Raw genomic sequence first — 17,328 nt, forward strand, 5'->3', positions numbered from 1 at the left:
TACAATGGGTCCAACCTTTGCTGAAATGCTGAAGAGCCCAGATGCTATGTGCACAGTCAAGGAAGTTGTAATAAAAGCAGTAACCTCACAGGAGGCAGCTAGATGCACAAGCCAGCTAATGGAAAGGAAAAGAGCTGTAATAGTGATAGGTGTGAAGGAACACGAGGGCTCCACAAGGGAGGAATGGAAGACTAAAGACAAAGCTGCAGTGGCAGGGATATTAAAGGAGATAGGAATGGAAGTGGCTGTATGAGACGTAGAACAGTTTTCCGGATTGGCCAGTACAACAGAGGCAAAGAGAGATTGATCAAGGTAGTGTTCAAGAGAGAGGTCATCAAAGAGGACATCCTAGTAAAGAAGAACAAACTGAGGTATGCAAGGAATTACAAAGAGGTATATGTTCAGAGGGACATGACCAGAGACAAGATAGTAAGGGCAGCAGATGCAAGGAAAAGACGCAAGGAGAGGGAAGGGAGCCAGGGAACCTCAGCCTCCAACCCCAGCAATCCCAAAGGGAAGTAGGGAACCCCAATCCAGCAACTCGGGAACCCCAGGGGGGAATGCAACACCCCAGCCCACTACCCAATAGGGCCCCCCCCCCCCTATCTCCCAGCACAAACCCCTCCTTGCCCATGCACAATGCCCATCATAAAACCCAAATCCTCCATCTCTCCTTACTCCACGTATCCCCTGCTTTCCCAGCCCCTGGTCTTCTTCCTGCCCCAAGCAGGCCCAGGCGAGACCTAAGCCCTCCATCCCCCACTCCACCTCCCCCCCAAACCCCTGGCAACTACTTCATGGGAGGATGAGTCTACCAAAGTAGCAATGACCATGGAACAACTTCCTACACTTGTGGGGAGTGAGGGTGAAATTGGATATAAGAAAGTGAGCTTCAAGGTAATGTACTCAAACATTGATGGGATTACCAATAAAGCAAGTGAACTGGCAGAAAGAAGCAAGAAGAAAACCTTGATGTAATAGGACTCACGGAAACAAAATTGTCAGGAGTCATAACAGATGCTGTGTTTCCAAAGGACTACTATATAGTAAGGAAAGAGAGGGTAGGGAGAGGAGGTGGAGGAGTGGCCCTGCTGATAAGGAAGGACTGGAATTTTGATGAGGTGGAAATTCCGGACTGTGACGAGTTCAGAGATTACATAACAGGAACTATAACAATAGGTGGACCTAAGATAATAGTGGGAGTCATTTACAACCCTCCCCTAAATAACAGAAGACCCAGACAGGAGTTTGATAGGAACAACATGGCAACTATTAATATAATAGAGAGAGCAGCTTCAATTGCCTGCAGGAATGGCTCAAGACTTAATCATGGGCGATTTCAACCATGGAAAGATAGACTGGGAGAATGGGGACCCACATGGTGGTGCAGTTACGTGGAGAGCTAAACTCTTGGAAGTGGCAACAAGGAACTTTCTGAGCCAGCATGTCAAGGAACCCACAAGAGTGAGAGGCAATGATGAACCAGCTAGACTCGACTTGATATTCACCCTGAATGAGTCAGAAATAAGGGAACTCAAAGTTGAATCCCCCCATAGGAATGAGTGATCACAGTGTACTGACTTTTAAGTACTTGGTAGAGGTAGGAATAACCTATCCAAGGATGGGATCAGAGGGAAAAAGACTAAATTACCAAAGAGGAAAATATGACGAGATCAGGAACTTCCTCAGGGGAATACCATGGGAAACAGAACTTAGAGACAAGAATGTGCAAGACATGATGGATTTTGTCATCCAGAAGGGCCAGGAAGCTGCAGACAGATTTATCCCCGTCCAAAAGAAGAAAAACGAAAAACAGAAACTGGTTCAACCAGCAATGCAAGGTAGCGAAGCAACCGAGTAAAAGAACATGGAGAAACTACAGAAATAACAGAACACCGGAAAACAGGGAGAGATACCAGAGGGCCAGAAATGAGGAGGGAAGCAGACAGCTTAAAAATGACATAGTGAGTAAAGCCAAGACTCAACCAAAGCTGGTCCATAGACATATTAGGAGGAAAACAGCATTGAAGGAACAAGTGATGAAACTGAGAAAGGGGGAGAACAAATACACAGAGAATGACAAGGTGTGTGAAGAACTCAACAAGAGATTCCAGGAGGTCTTCACAATAGAACAAAGAGAAGCCCCTTGCTCTAAATGAGGAGGAGACAAACCAAGTACCCCGCCCTGCCCTGGTGACTCTCTCTTACTCCCTCATCTATCCATATCTCAACTATGGTATTTGTGCTTGGGGTTCTACTACCCAAAATCATTTACGTCCTCTAATTACTCAACACAAAGCTGCTATTAGGACAATATCCAACTCTGGCCCCAGACATCACTCGGTACCCCTACTCAAATCTCTGAATATGTTAGACATTAAGTCACTGCACATTCTCTCATGTGTATTATACATATATAAAACGCTAAACTGTAATGCCAATCCTGACCTCAAAAGCTTCATAGAAGGTTGTAACAGAACCCATGAGCACCACACCAGAAATAAATGCAATTTTGATATTCCTAGAGTACGACTTAATCAAACTAGAAATGCTCCACAAATCAAGGGACCCAGATTGTGGAATGACCTTCCCATCCATGTTAAAGACTGTACCTCTCTCAACCAGTTTAAGATAAAAACGAAGCTATACCTAATAAATTCCCTGTAACCTACCTTACCCCTCTATTGTCAACCAATGTCTGTTTTTTTTTAAAGAGCGCTGTTTGTCGACAGAATTGTATTTGTGCTGCTTTCTCAGCTATGTTTTCATTCCTTGTTTTCATTTTACTCTTTATGCTCAATTAGTATTAAGCTTTAGTCATTTAAGTTTTTTATGCCCGAAACGCTTTGCGTAATAGTGGCTTTAGGCATTGTATGTATTAGCCCTAACTATAAATCCATCACTCTTTGTAAAATCTCTTTTATGTATGTACCTTACCTAAATAAACATTTTGATTTTTTTTTAAGTAACCTTGGAGGAATTTGACCTTGCCAGTGATGAGGTCAAAAGGTGTCTGCTGGAGCTGGATGTAGCAAAGGCTGTTGGGCCTGACAGAATCTCACCATGGATACTAAAGGAAGGTGCAGAAGCACTAAGTGTGCCCCACTCTGTGGTGTATAACAGGTCACTGGAAACAGGAGACTTGCCAGAAAGTTGGAAGACGGTTAACGTAGTCCCAATATACAAGAAGGGTGACAGGCAAGAGGCACTGAACTACAGGCCAGTTTCCCTAACTTGTAGACCATGCAAGGTGATAGAGAAGATCGTGAGGAAAAGGCTCGTAGAGCATTTGGAGGGAAATAACTTTGTAACACACCACCAACATGGGTTCAGGGATGGTAAATCGTGCCTCACAGGTTTAATAGAATTCTATGACCAGGCAACAAAAATTAGGCAGGAAAGAGAAGGGTGGGCCGACTGCATTTTCCTGGACTGCCAGAAAGCCTTTGACTCGGTACCCCATAAAAGGTTGTTAAAAAAGTTGGAGCAACAGGCAGGAGTAGAAGGGAAGGTGCTCCAGTGAATAAGGGAGTACTTAAGCAACAGGAAACAGCGAGTAACAGTGAGGGGGGGGGGGGTTGAGATATCAGAGTGGCGAGATGTCACCAGCGGAGTCCCACAGGGCTCAGTACTTGGACCCATCCTGTTTCTAATATATGTAAACGATCTTCCGGAGGGTATAGACTCATTCCTCTCAATGTTTGCTGATGATGCAAAAATTATGAGAAGAATCAAGACGGGTGAAGATAGACAGAGACTACAGGATGACCTGGACAAACTGGAGGAATGGTCTAGAAAATGGCTGCTAAAGTTCAACTCGGGAAAGTGTAAGGTAATGAAATTAGGCGAAGGGAGCAGGAGGCTGAACACAAGGTATCTGGGAGGTGAAATCCTGCAAGAGTCAAATAGAAAGATCTGGAGGTTGATATCACCGAACCTGTCCCCAGAGACCCACATCAAAAGAATATCATCAGCGGCATATGCTAGACTGACCAACATAAGAACTGCCTTTAGAAACTTATGTAGGAATCGTCCAGGACCCTGTATACCACTTACGTAAGACCAATCCTGGAGTAAGCAGCTCCAGCCTGGAGTCCATACCTAGTTAAACACAAGACAAAGTTAGATAAGATTCAGCGGTATGCCACCAGGCTCGTCCCGGAACTGAGAGGAATGAGCTACTAGGAAAGGCTAAAGGAGCTGAACTTTGCATCCCTGGAAAACAGAAGAGTAAGGGGAGACATGATAACCACCTACAAAATTCTCAGGAGAATTGACAGGGTAGGCAAAGACAAACTCTTCAGCACGGGTGGGACACGAATAAGGGGACACAGATGGAAACTTAGTACCCAGACGAGCTACAGAAACGTTAGATAGAATTTTTTCAGTGTCAGAGTAGTTAATAAATGGAATGCACTAGGAAGTGATGTGGTGGAGGCTGACTCCATACACAGTTTCAAATGTAGATATGATAGAGCCCAATAGGCTCAGGAATCCGTACACCAGTTGATTGACAGTTGAGAGGCGGGACCAAAGAGCCAAAGCTCAACCCCTGCAAGCACAATTAGGTGAGTACAATTAGGTGAGTACAGGGTGGCTGGGGCTATCTTCTCTGGGCGCTTACTCAGTACCCAGAAATTGTTCAACTTCTCTGCTCTATCACAGCCAAAGTATGTCACCTGCAATATTTATTTATTTATTTATTTATTTATTTTTGTTTTTGCTTTCTCGTGATCATGTAATAGATTTTAACATCGAAAACAAATGTTTTGGAAATAATTTTTTCTTGTATACCACAGGATGTAAAGGCTGCATAATAAAAGCTATTAAGGCAATTAATAAAGCATATTAAAGAATTTAACTTCAAATCTTGCTTTTCCTGTTTACAGAAAGTTAGTTAAATTTTGTTGTTTATCTAGGAAGGTCTGCAATAATGCTGAATAAATTGTTAGACATTGTAGTAAAAGTTATACAGTATATTATCGTACCGGATGGATGCTCGCTTGACTGTTTTGTTTGGATGCTTGCTTGACTTGTTTGTATCGTCAGATCAGCTGTGTCGTGCTTGTGTACAAGTTTGTGGAATGTTAATTTCTAGTTTAATTTCTGTATATTCTAGCTTTAGTCATGTGCAGTTGGCTTATTGTTATAGTGAATAGAGAGTGCTTAAACTGTGTCTAAGTATAGTGTAATAATGGCTTGTGTTATTGCAGGATGTAACTGTACTGTAATTATTTGATCAATAAAGCCACATGTCTGGTGACGCTTCTCATTCACCTCAGACATGAAATTGTTTATTTCAATACTTAGGATGTGAAGTGCTCTGCCAACTGGATGTGGGCGGCCAAACTTCCAGGAGAGGGTCATGAACTATATCAAGCATGCGAGGCCATGTGTGAAATAATGAAAACTGTTGGTGTGGGTGTGGATGGTGGCAAGGACTCGTTGAGCATGGCAGCACGAGTGCCAGGAGTGGCAGGCACCAGCAGTGTGGTGAAGGCTCCTGGGTCTCTGGTTGTCTCAGCTTATGCTCCGTGTCCTGATGTGACCAAGGCAAGTTCAGTATTTTTCTTGTAGTGTTTATTAAATCACTTGTGCAGTACTGAATTGTTTACTTAAAAGTACTATCCTGAGGCTTCACAATTTTAGTTGTACAGCTAAATATGTCTTGAGTGGCAATTTACACATGATTTTAGTCACTTTCAGGTAGGTTTTTTGCATGTACTAATGAGATTTTGTGAGGTCAAGAGGTTTTGCATGTAATGATGATAATTGTAGAAATGTTAAAATATAAATTGTACAAGACCTTTGAACTGTTACTCTAATGCTATTAACCCTGTGTGATATTCAGTTCAGAGCTTATTTTTAAAAATAACACTGCATTCTTCAGGAACATAGATACCATGATGCATAAGGATGGCTTTTACTGTACAGTGTATAATGGTGGCAGCAATAAGAACTTTCTTTACTGTCACAAACCTGTAACTTTGTACACAAATTCATTCAAAAGGTGACACCCCTAGTGTCAACACCTGCAGCAGAGGAGCTCCAGCATATTTCACAATTCCTAAGTATTGTAGTACAGGTTGATGGTAGTGAGTGGTGTCCCAGAGAACATAAAGGTATAGTGCTCTTGAAAAATAGGTGAGATAACAGGAAAGTGCTAAGGGAAGTGAAAAATTGGATGAGAAAAAGTTGCCCTAGTGTTTACAGTGCAGAGAAGAACATTCAAGATGGCCACCGGCAAGGGGAAAAACAAAAGAGAGCTAGATTTTGGGGGTTTTAATGAAGAAAACATTGATATAAGCAGTCTACACAACAAATTGGCAAAATTAGATATTATAGTGAACTATCATGAAGAAATAATCAGCAAATTGAAAGAAAGTAATGAGCACTTGAGTAGTAAGGTTTCAGGTCTTGAGAGGTTAGTGAAAGACTTGTGCAAGAACAAGAATCAATTGGAAACAAATTACAAAGCCATGAAAGAAGAAAATAAACTCTTAAAAATAGCTTTGGAAGAAGTTAAAGTAAATTTAAACATAAATGACTACAATAGGTTAGGCAAGGAAATTCAACAGGAGAAACAGCTTTTGTCAGCACAGATGGAGGAAGTTACACAGGGAATAGAACAGTGCAAGAAAGATATGCAACTCACTTATGCACAAGTGGCCAAGGAGAAGGAAAAAATTGAAGAAGCAATAAAGGAAGTCAAACACTGCAGCAACCAAGATAAAACAAACATTAGGCTGGAAGTGAGAAAAGAATTGGCATCTAACCCGAAGTTGGTGCAAAACACAGTTGATCGGAGTAAGTCCCTGATCATTTTTGGTTGCAAAGAAAAGGCGATAACATCTAGGTCAGAAAGAGCTGTAGAAGAAGCTAAAGTAGTAGATAAAATTGTTGGCTTCGTGGAAGGTCTTACAACCATAGAGAATGTGTGCGACTACAGGAGAATAGGCAGGTACGTAAAAGGGAAAGATCGACCTTTGGGGATCACCCTAAACGGTGCCAAACAGATGGAAGAAGTACTAAGGAATGCTAGAAAATTACAAAGTGATGAGGTAGGGAAAGTGTGGTCGTTAAGACGAGATCTTTCAAAAGAAGACAGAGAGCTGAAACTGAACCTCAGCAAGGCAAAACGTTTAAATGAAAGCAGGAATGAAGAAAAAATATTCTTTTCTGTGGGGAGCCCCTATGGCTCCCTGGAGCTTATCGGGCTAATGTATGTTATATTACACTGGGCCATTAGCTAAGGAGTTCAAACCTACCAGGGACCAGTGCCAGAACCTGGCCCCTTCAGAGAGGTTTCAGGGAGCAATGGCCCTGGAAAACCCCCTTGTGGTTGGGGTTTTCCTTATCTGCCATCGACCGGGGTCAGGCACCCAGAAAGGTAGGCATAACAAAACAAACCCCACATTGTAAAAAACTAAAACAAAAAACCGAACAGAGGTAGAAACTCCCTACACTCCCAAGGAAACAAGGAAACAAGCAAACATCACACTTTACTGCTGCGCCGATCGTTCGCGCAGCCCTCCCCGCCCCGAAAGGGGGAGGGGGGAGCCCCGGACCTATCGTGCCCGCTGCCTAGCATCAGTTCGTAAGCTAATGTCAACCGGGATAGACGCTTCTCTGGCCTCAGTTTCCTAGGCGGTGTTTGCCTTGTGTGGCGTTCACTGCTGTGTGTTGTGTTGTGCGGTGGCCAGGAGTACTTCATCAGTGTCAGGGCTGCATGCACTTAGGGGCTTTCTTCCCTAAGCGCCCTGCGTGACAGGGTTATCTTCCCTGGGGCGTTCGAGAACCATTCCCGTAGAGGTTCTTGCTGCTCGGCATTTGCCTCACTCTTGGGGCCAGCTGGGGCTTAGGGCCCTTGTTTGGCCATAGGTAGGGACTGGTATTGTGCTGGTTAGGGCGTCAAGGTGTTGCGCGTCCTGCCACCTAAGCGGCGACCAGTTCCTATTTCCTCTGGTGACGGTGTACTTTTTCGGGGTTTTTCTTTTGTTTATATTTTCATTTGCCTGGTGGGGGTCTGCCCAGCATGGCTATAGTTCCACTGGTAGTGTTTGGTGGCCCTCTGCTAGGCCCCCGTGATTGTACACATCTCAGGGGTTTTCAGTGCTATCCTCTACCCTCTTGTTATTTTTGGGTTTCTTAACTGGTTAGCAACACCTTGCTCGGGCTTCCCGTAGCAGTCAGCCTACGGGCCCTGGAAACCCTTGTCTGGGCTCGGTGGACCATTGAATGTGTCTTCCGGGTTCCAACCTGTCTTGTACGGGATCGTTGGTTGCTGTGCCCTTGTCTCCGGGTGACAGTCGCCACTTTTACCTCCGTTATGTTGCCTGTTGGGTCACAGACACCTCGACCCGGAGTCTTGCGAGAGAGATTCTCTGCTTGTTCTCCAGTAATCTCCTGATGTTAATACTGTTCAGATTACAGGCGGCATCCGTATTGCAAGCTACGTTAGGTTGCTGCAACACGCTGGGTTGGTTTCCCACTTGGATGCCCCGAGGCCGCCCCGTTTTGGTTAGGTACTGTTTGCCTCTTTCCTTCCCTGTTCCTGGCTCCGGACCGTCTGCGGGTTTCAGGGTTGGGGCCGAGACTCGGGCGGTTTTCGGGGGCTGCCCCATTCGGGTTGGGGGACGGAGGTTTTCGAACCTGTTCCTCGTGCCAATGCTTCTTGTTCTTAACAACGGCCCTATCTTGCTGCCTTTCCTATGGACTCTTCCTTTTTTTTTAAGGGCGGAGGGCTTGGAGGACAGCTCTGCCCCGGGGCCTCAGTTGCTGGTTCCCAGGGCTGTGGGGGGATGCCTGCTAGCAATTCTGGGGTGGTTTGCCCTTGCTTGGGTTTTTCTGCTTTTGGGTGGAGTTTTTCGTCCATCCAATCTGCTTGCTTCCCACTTTTGCTGGCATGTTTTTGTGTCTTTGGCGTCGGCCACAGCCCTCTGTTCTGGTGGTCATTTTCTTCTGCCGGTTTCCTGGCATTACAGTTTGTTTACATGCTCCTGGGTGTGCGAGCCAGCGTCTTGGGTGAGTTTTCACCTTTTTCAGGGGTTTTATTCTCCTGTTGTCGTTTCTTTGCTTATCTGGTGTTTTCTGCCCGTTTCCTGTTCCTCTGGGAACGTTTGAGTGTTTATTTTACACCGTGTTTTCCATTTTGTCTGTTTTGGGTCTGGGCCCTTGGGTTTCAGCTCAGTGTCCCTGGCTGTTATGCTTGCTCCCACACCATGTCCCTCGGTTTTCGGTCTGTTTTGACCGTTTGCCTAGGGGTTCTGTCTGGGGGTTGTGCTTTGCATTTCTGTGGTGTATCTCCTCCGGCAAATGTGGTGGTTTGGGCTCCCCTTGGTTCGATTCCGGATTCCTTCGGGTTCTTTGGTTTCGTTCCGGTGGTTCTTCCTCTTGGGGCCCCCTTTGTGGGTTCAGGGGGCTTTGTTTCCTCGTGTGTGGCTCGGTTCTGCCTTCTGGAGTTCCGGGGTCTTCCGGGCTTGCAGACTGATCTTTTTGGGTCTTTGCACGTATTGTGGTCATGCTGGACTTTGAGGTTTTGTTGTCGAGGTGGGCCTTTTGAAGCAGTTTGGTGCCTTCTTCGCCTGGCCGGTGTGGTGCTCTCTGCCCATTGGTCGGCGGCTTGTAATTTTCTTTTCACGTGTATGTGTGTGAACACATGTACAGGTGTACTTGTGTGCGTGTGTGTGCACATGTGTATGTGCATACACACATGTGTAACATACCTTATGTGTATGTGTATGTATGTGTATATACATATGTATATATGTGTATGTGTACTTTTTCTTTCGGAAGGGGCTCTGTTCCCTTCTCTGTTGATGGGGCGCTGGGGGAGCAGCTTGCTCTGTTGACTCTCGCATGGTCCTGCAGTTAGTGGGCGCTTTTGATTGTCTTCCGGCCTCTGGTGGTGGCGGTGGACGGCTTCTCCCCCTTTGGGGGGGTTCAGGGTTGGCGTGGTGGGCTTCTTCCTCTGCACTTCATCATGTCATCTTAGTGGGTGCGTTGGACGTGGTCGATCCGCCCCATCCTTCTGGGGTTCTCATCTGCTCCTTGCAGACATGGGGCTTCAGTGTTGCCGCTTTTGTTGCCTTCCCTATTTTGTAATTGGCGCTTGGTGTTTTTTTTTTTTTTTTTTTCTTCATCTTTACTGGATCTTGGTGCCCTGTCTGAGTCTGCTTGGGATTCGGTGTCTGGCCTACCTCGACGACTGGCTTGTGTGGGCTCCCAGTCGGTCCGCTTGTCTGCTCACCAGGGGTGTGGTTCTTTTCTGGTGATCTGGAGGCCATTCCATCTGTTTCCGTCCCGGGTTTGAACCTGGCTGAGCCTTGTTTAGGGCTCTTGGGCTGCTCCTTGTCTTTCCCTCCAGAAGTGTTGCTGCGGCTGTGGTCCCACCTTCGGCTGTTCATGAGGGAGTCCCGGGTTGTTCAGCGGTTGCTCGAGCAGTTGTGTGGGAGTCTGAACTTCGACGTGCTGATCTGCCCGCGGGGTCGGGTTTGGCTTCGGCATCTGTTTGGTTCCTTCGGAGACTCCCCTTCCGCCTCCCTTGCAATCGTTGTGTTTGTTCCTCCGGGGGTCTTGTGTTGGTGCTGCGCCACCAGCTTCCTCTTTGGGGTTTTCAGGGTTCTGTGCCTTGGCACCTCCCCGAGCCTTTGCTCGATGTATTTCATGGACGGGTCATCTCTCGGTTGGGGCTTTGTGACCAGTGCTCACCAGGTCAGCCAGGTATGGTGGGGTCTGTCCGTCCGTCGGGCTCACAGCATGGTTCGGGAGTTCGTGGCTGTCTGGTTTGCGCATCGGAGGGTTTGGGTCACTCGGTGCTCTACCATTCACCTCCATTCGGACTGTTCTCTGGCGGTTCTTTGCCGGAACTACAGGGTTTCTCTTAGGTGTTGACCTTTGGGGTTGGTTCCTTAAAGTGGCTCGTTTGCTGGATTTTCTGTTTGGCTAACCGTGAGGTTCATGTCTGGGGTGTGTCCTGCATCCTGGCGGACAGCTGTCTCGGTTCATTCCTCTGTTCGCGGATTGGCCAGTCGTTGCCGACACGTTTTGTTGGCTCTGCCAGATGTATGGACTCCTGGCCATGGACGTCTTCGAGTCGGCGTGGTCTAGGCATCGCCTATTTTATGTGGCGCCCTTACCCGCCTGCGAGGCGTTCACGGTGGATGCTTATCGGCAGGACTGGTCAAGGTGGGGGTACCTGTTCCTCTTCTCCCGGTCCAGCTGTTGCTTCGGCTTCTTGCTTGGTTGCAGTCCATTCCCACGAGAGCAGTCCTTATGGTTCCTTGGTGGCCGGCCCAGCTTTATTTTCAGACCCTGCTTGATAGGTATCCGAACCCGAGGCATTTTCCCGTGGCTCCGCCTCTTTCGGCAGGTCGGATCAGTCCTGTACGTGACTGGTTCAGCCTTCTTCTCGGCTCTTCGCGTCTGGTATTTTGACGCGGGTATCACCATCTTTGTGGTGATCAGGTGGCTTTGTTGACGGTGTCCCTTCTGCGAGCTTCATCTTGGTGACAGTATGATGTTCCTGGTGTTTCTATGCACTTTTTCTTGCTCTTCGTAGGTTGTCTTCTCTTTCGCATCGGGTTATCTTGTCCTCTCTTGGGTTTTCAGGACTACAGTTATATGATGTTAATTACTGTCGCCTCGTTTTGTGCGGCGCTGGCGGAGACGCTCCAGCTTGTGTTCGGGGTGGACGTCACATCTGCCCCATTTTGTACACTTTCTCGTGTTTCGTTTCATCTCCGGCCTGCTCATGCGTCGCCTGAGCCGTCTTTGTCCTTGATCAGGGTGCCGTCTTATTTTTTCCTCAGGTTGTGGTAGCCCCTTCGGTTCAGGTTCTGCTCTTTGATACTGGTGGTAGGTTTGTACATGTGCAGCCTTTCTTCATCCTGGCGACGGTCGAGACGGGGGCTCACCCAGAAAATGGCGTTTCATTACATTCAATGCTGTTTTTTTTCTACAAAGTGGTAGGGGTAGGCACACCAGTAAAGTGGTACACAAAAGCAAACCAACAAAAGGATTAGAGAGAGGGGAGTGAAGAATAAGGAGAGGAGGAACAAGTTCCTGAAAATTGCATACAACAACATATATGGAGTGAGATCAAAGATACTGGAGTTAAGTGATGTAATACAGCTGCAGACACCAGACATTGTTGCACTCACGGAGACAAAACTTGAAGATGATATTTTAAATGAGGTCATATTCCCAAGAGGCTACTCCGTCTGGAGACAGGACAGAAAAATTAGGAAAGGCGGTGGCGTTGCTGTGCTGGTGAAAGAACACCTAAAGGTAAACGATATAATAATTGCCAATCAACGAGAAGTTGACATAATAGCACTAGAGATATGCAATCAGGATGATAAACTAACGATCATAAATGCATAAAGTCCACCGCCAAGCAGCACATGGACAAAGGAGCTAGATTATAAACGAGAGGGTCTTATAACATTAATAAGAGAAATTATATTCAGAGCTGATATAGATCACGACTGTTGGTAGTCGGCGACTGCAACTTAAAATCCATAGACTGGGAGGCATATGAAGCTAGAACAGAGGATTTTTGGACTTGTAGATTCGTAAACCTCATCCTGGAAACATTCATGTTTCAACATGTTAAACAAGCTATGAGGATGAGGGAAGGGGATGTTCCCTCCATGCTGGATTTGATATTTACCAGGAAAAAGGATGAGATATTTGACATTCAGTACCTCCCTTCCTTAGGTAAAAGTGACCATGTCTTATTGGGAATAAAGTATGGTATGCGTTATAATTTGGAAGAAAATGAGGTTGAAGCAGTAGAAAAGCCTGATATCAGAAGAGGTCATTATGGGGAACTCACATTTCTTTAAGGAAATTGACTGGAAAGACTTGCTGTTAGGACATAAAGTAAATGAGATGTCAAGTTTTGTGAAATATATGATAAAGGCACAAAATTTTTTATTCCAAAGCAGAGATGCAGAACTAGGAAACAGGATTGGTTCGCCAGAAATTGCGAGAGGGCCAGAGACCAAAAGATACAAAATGGAATCAATACAGGAAGAGGCCAAACCTCCAATCATACCAGCGATACAAAGATGCGAGAAACAACTACACGGCAGTGAGGAGAGAGGCAGAAAGAAATTTTGAAAAAGGGATTGTGGACAAATGTAAAACAGAACCAGGTCTATTCTATAAATTCATAAACAACAAATTGCAGGTAAAGGATAATATTCAGAATTTGAAAATGGGAAATAAATTCACAGAAAATGAAAAGGAAATGTGTGAAACATTAAACGAAAAGTTCCAAAGTGTGTTTGTTCAAAATGAAATCTTCAGGGAACCAGACACAATAAGAATTCAGAGAACAACATAGAGCACATAGAGGTGTCTAGAGATGAAGTGGAAAAAATGCTAAAGGAGCTAAGTAAGAACAAAGCAGTTGGTCCAGATGGAGTTTTACCATGGGTTCTGAGAGAATGTGAACATGAGCTCAGCATTCCACTTCAACTGATTTTTCAGGCATCCCTGTTTACAGGAATTGTAGCTGATGTGTGGAAACAGGCTAACATCGTCACACTCTACAAAAGTGGCAGCAGGGAAGACTCCCTTAATTATAGACCTGTATCATGTACAAGAGTAATAGTCAAAATATTGGAAAAAATAATTAAAACTAAATGGGTAGAACACCTGGAGAAAAACAATTTAATATCAGACAGTATGGTTTTCGATCTGGAAGAGCCTGTGTAACAAATTCACTTCGTTTCTATGATCGAGCCACAGAGATTTTACAGGAGAGATGGTTGGGTTGACTGCATCTATCTGAACCTAAAAAAGGCTTTTGACAGAGTTCCACATAAGAGGTTGTTCTGGAAACTGGAAAATATTGGAGGAGTGACAGGTAAGCTTCTAACATGGATGAAAAATTTTCTGACTGATAGAAAAATGAGAGCAGTAATCAGAGGCAATGTATCAGACTGGAGGAATGTCACAAGTGGAGTACCACAGGGTTCAGTTCTGGCACCGGTAATGTTCATTGTCTACATAAACGATCTACCAAATAGAATACAGAAATATATGAACATGTTTGCTGATGATGCTAAGATAATAGGGATGATAAGAAACCTAGAAGATTGTCAAGCCCTTCAAGAAGACCTGGACAAAATAAGTATATGGAGCACCACTTGGCAAACGGAATTTAATGTGAATAAATACCATGTTATGGAATGTTGAATAGGAGAACATAGACCCCACACAACCTATATATTATGTGAGAAATCTTTAAAGAATTCTGACAAAGAAAGGGATCTAGGGGTGGTTCTAGATAGAAAACTGTCACCTGAGAACCACATTAAGAACATTGTGCGAGGAGCCTATGCTACACTTTCTAACTTCAGAATTGCTTTTAAATACATGGATGGTGAAATACTGAAAAAATTGTTCACAACTTTTGTTAGACCAAAGCTGAAATATGCAGCAGTTGTATGGTGCCCATATCTTAAGAAGCATATAAACAAACTGGGAAAAGGTGCAAAGACATGCCACTAAGTGGCTCCCAGAACTGAAGGACAAGAGCTATGAGGAGAGGTTAGAGCATTTAAATATGCAAAAACCAGAAGATAGAAGAAACAGACGATATGATCACTACGTACAAAATAGTAACAGGAATTGATAAAATTGATAAGGAAGAATTCCTGCGACCCGGAACTTCAAGAACAAGAGGTCATAGATTTAAACTAACAAAACAAAGCTGCCGGAGAAATATGAGAAAATTCTCTTTTGTAAACAGAGTGGTAGACGGTTGGAATAAGTTAGGTGAGAATGTGGTGGAGGCCAAAACCGTCAGTAGCTTCAAAGCGTTATGACAGAGTGCTGAGTAGACGGGACACCACGAGCGTAGCTCTCATCCTGTAACTACACTTGGGTAATTACACTTATGTAATTACAATCTATTAGAGCTAGTAAAAGGCAATTTTTACTAACAAAAAAAAAAATTCTTAACTTCAACTGCTCAACTATTTGGAATACAGGGATACATCTCAATTGTTTTTAAACTGAATACTCATTGGGTTTAAAGGTGGTGACCCCTGATGTGAAAAGTCCGGGTAGAGGGATTGAGGGGACCTTGTTGTGGGTGCGTCCTGTTTCCCGCCATTCCCGGCTGGCTGGCTCTGCCCTGGCCCAGGTGTATGGCCAGGTGGGCTGCGACTGTCCTGATGTAGGTGTCCCAGAAGTTGCAGTGTTTGTGGCTGCATTCGGTGTCATTCAACAGCTAATAAATGGTTAGTCACAGTTTAATCATTTAATCGTAGGCTAGAAAGGGCACATCTGCAGGTGATGTAGTTTAACTTTCTACGCTCAAGGCTTCATAAGCTCTTGGCAAACCAGGGAAATTTGACCTACTTATTTATGAGGTTTTCTGATTGATCCTAATTCATTGCGTGGGATAATGAGGTAGTTGAGAGAAGAAAGCACATAGATAGCATATATGATATGATGATAGTGTACTTGGATATGTTCTTAGGTTAAATATATAAATGTTGACATGGAAAATGTATATTTAAAAAGCATCATTTATTATTCGGTGAATTATTTTTCTAATTTTAATATATTAGGATTATTCAGTGAATTATTTTTATAATTTTAATATATTAGGATTATTCAGTGAATTATTTTTCTAATTTTAAGAATATAATTATCCCCCATCCAGAGGATTTTTTATTTGCTGTGCCCAATGCAGCACTGGGAACTCTTCTTAATCACAATGCTCTTCACATTAGAGTAGCCCTTTGCTTTGCTGCCCGATCCTCACCGAACACGGGGTGCATCTTCTTAAGCTCGTTGGCAGACAAATACTGCCAACACAGTCTGATATGTTGTAAATTAACATACACCGTATAACCATATGTGTAAATTAACCACACCGGCCATTAACCTCCAGTATTGGCCGGTGTGGTTGGGATGCAACCACACCTGTCAATACCTTCCTTCAACACAGTGCAGGCAAAGAGGAAGGTGTTGCCGCTTTTAAGAAAATGCAGAAAGCTATCAATATAGAGGTCTGGCATATTGCTACAGTTTTGTTCTGATCTGCTTGGAACCATTCTGGATTCTCCTGCGGCTGCAGTCCCGCTTGTGTCTGTTTCTGGGGGACTCCCGGGTCACCCGGTGGTTGCTCGAGGGTCTGTTTGGGAGCCTGAACTTCGCGATGCTGGTCTACCCGCTGGGTTGGGTTTAGCTGTTCTGGTTCCTTCGGAGATGTCCCTTCTGCCTCTCGCGATCGCTGGGTTCGGACCCCGAGGGCTTTGCATCAGTTGCTGCGTCACCGGCTTCCTCTTCAGGTTTTTTGGGGGTTCAGTGCCTTGGCGCCTACCCGAGCCCTCGCTCGATGTGTTCACGGACGCGTCATGTCTCAGCTGGGGCTTTGTGACCAGTGCTCACCAGGCCGGCCAGGGTCGGTGGGGTCTGTTCTTCCGTCGTGCCCACAGCACTGTGCTGGAGTTTGCGGCGGTGTAGTTTGCTCTTCGCAGGATTCGAGTCGCCTGCGGGTCGACAATCCGGCTCCATTTGGACTACTTCCCGGTGGTTCATTGTCTGAACGGGGGGGGGGGGGGGGGTTTGATGCAGTCCTTGGCTCTTTGGTGCTGGTCACTTCAGGTGACTTGTCTGCTGAGTTCTCGGGGTTTGGCTCTCCTGGCAGTTCACGTGTGGGGAGTGTCCAACATCTTGGCCAACGGCCTGTCTCATTTCTTTCCTCTCTCCACGGAATGGACGGTCGACACCGACTCCTTCCGTTGGCTTTGCCAGACGTTCGAACGCCCCGAGGTGGACCTCTTCGCATCGGTGTGGTCGCGGCGCCTTCCCCTGTATGTGGCGCCCTTTCCCGACTGCGAGGCCGTCAGGGTCGACACCTTTTGGCAGGACTGGTCGAGGTGGGGGTTCCTGTACTTCTTTCCCTGGTTCAGGGAAAGAAGTACAGGAAGACCAGGACGGCTCAGGGTTCCCTGAGCCGTCCTGGTCTTAGGACAGTGCTCTTTTCTTTCTTCTCCTTGTTTTGTTGTGGCCCCTTCGGTTCCGGATTGTTTTTCGAAGGCTCTTTTCCTGTTGGCATTGGCCTCTGGGGGTCGGGTGGGCGAGCTTCATGCTCTCCTCCGGTGCAGAGGCTTCTGCTCCTTTGATCGGGGTGATCGGTTTGTTCGCCTGCAGCATTCTCCTTCTCTTCTGGCAAAGAATGAGACTGTTATGTTCCGGAGGGGCCCTTGGGTGGTTGTTGCTTTGTTTGTTAGGCCGGGGATGCATCATGTTTTGTGTCCAGTTGCGGCTCTCCGCCGTTATTTACATAATTATTAATTA

At 45.6% G+C, this 17,328-nt stretch overlaps 1 protein-coding gene across 1 annotated transcript in view; it reads left to right on the forward strand.

The window, feature by feature from the left end:
- Positions 1 to 17,328, forward strand: part of LOC123766585 (phosphoribosylformylglycinamidine synthase) — a 452,541-nt gene that overhangs the window by 360,597 nt on the left and 74,616 nt on the right. Inside the window, exons 24-25 of the mRNA XM_069302853.1 lie at positions 5,311 to 5,553; positions 15,053 to 15,257. Of these exons, the coding sequence (XP_069158954.1) occupies positions 5,311 to 5,553; positions 15,053 to 15,257 (448 nt within the window). The remainder of the gene's footprint in view (positions 1 to 5,310; positions 5,554 to 15,052; positions 15,258 to 17,328) is intronic.

The sequence above is a fragment of the Procambarus clarkii genome, chromosome 5 (assembly GCF_040958095.1).
Source record: "Procambarus clarkii isolate CNS0578487 chromosome 5, FALCON_Pclarkii_2.0, whole genome shotgun sequence".
In the NCBI taxonomy this organism is placed as follows: Eukaryota; Metazoa; Arthropoda; class Malacostraca; order Decapoda; family Cambaridae; genus Procambarus; species Procambarus clarkii.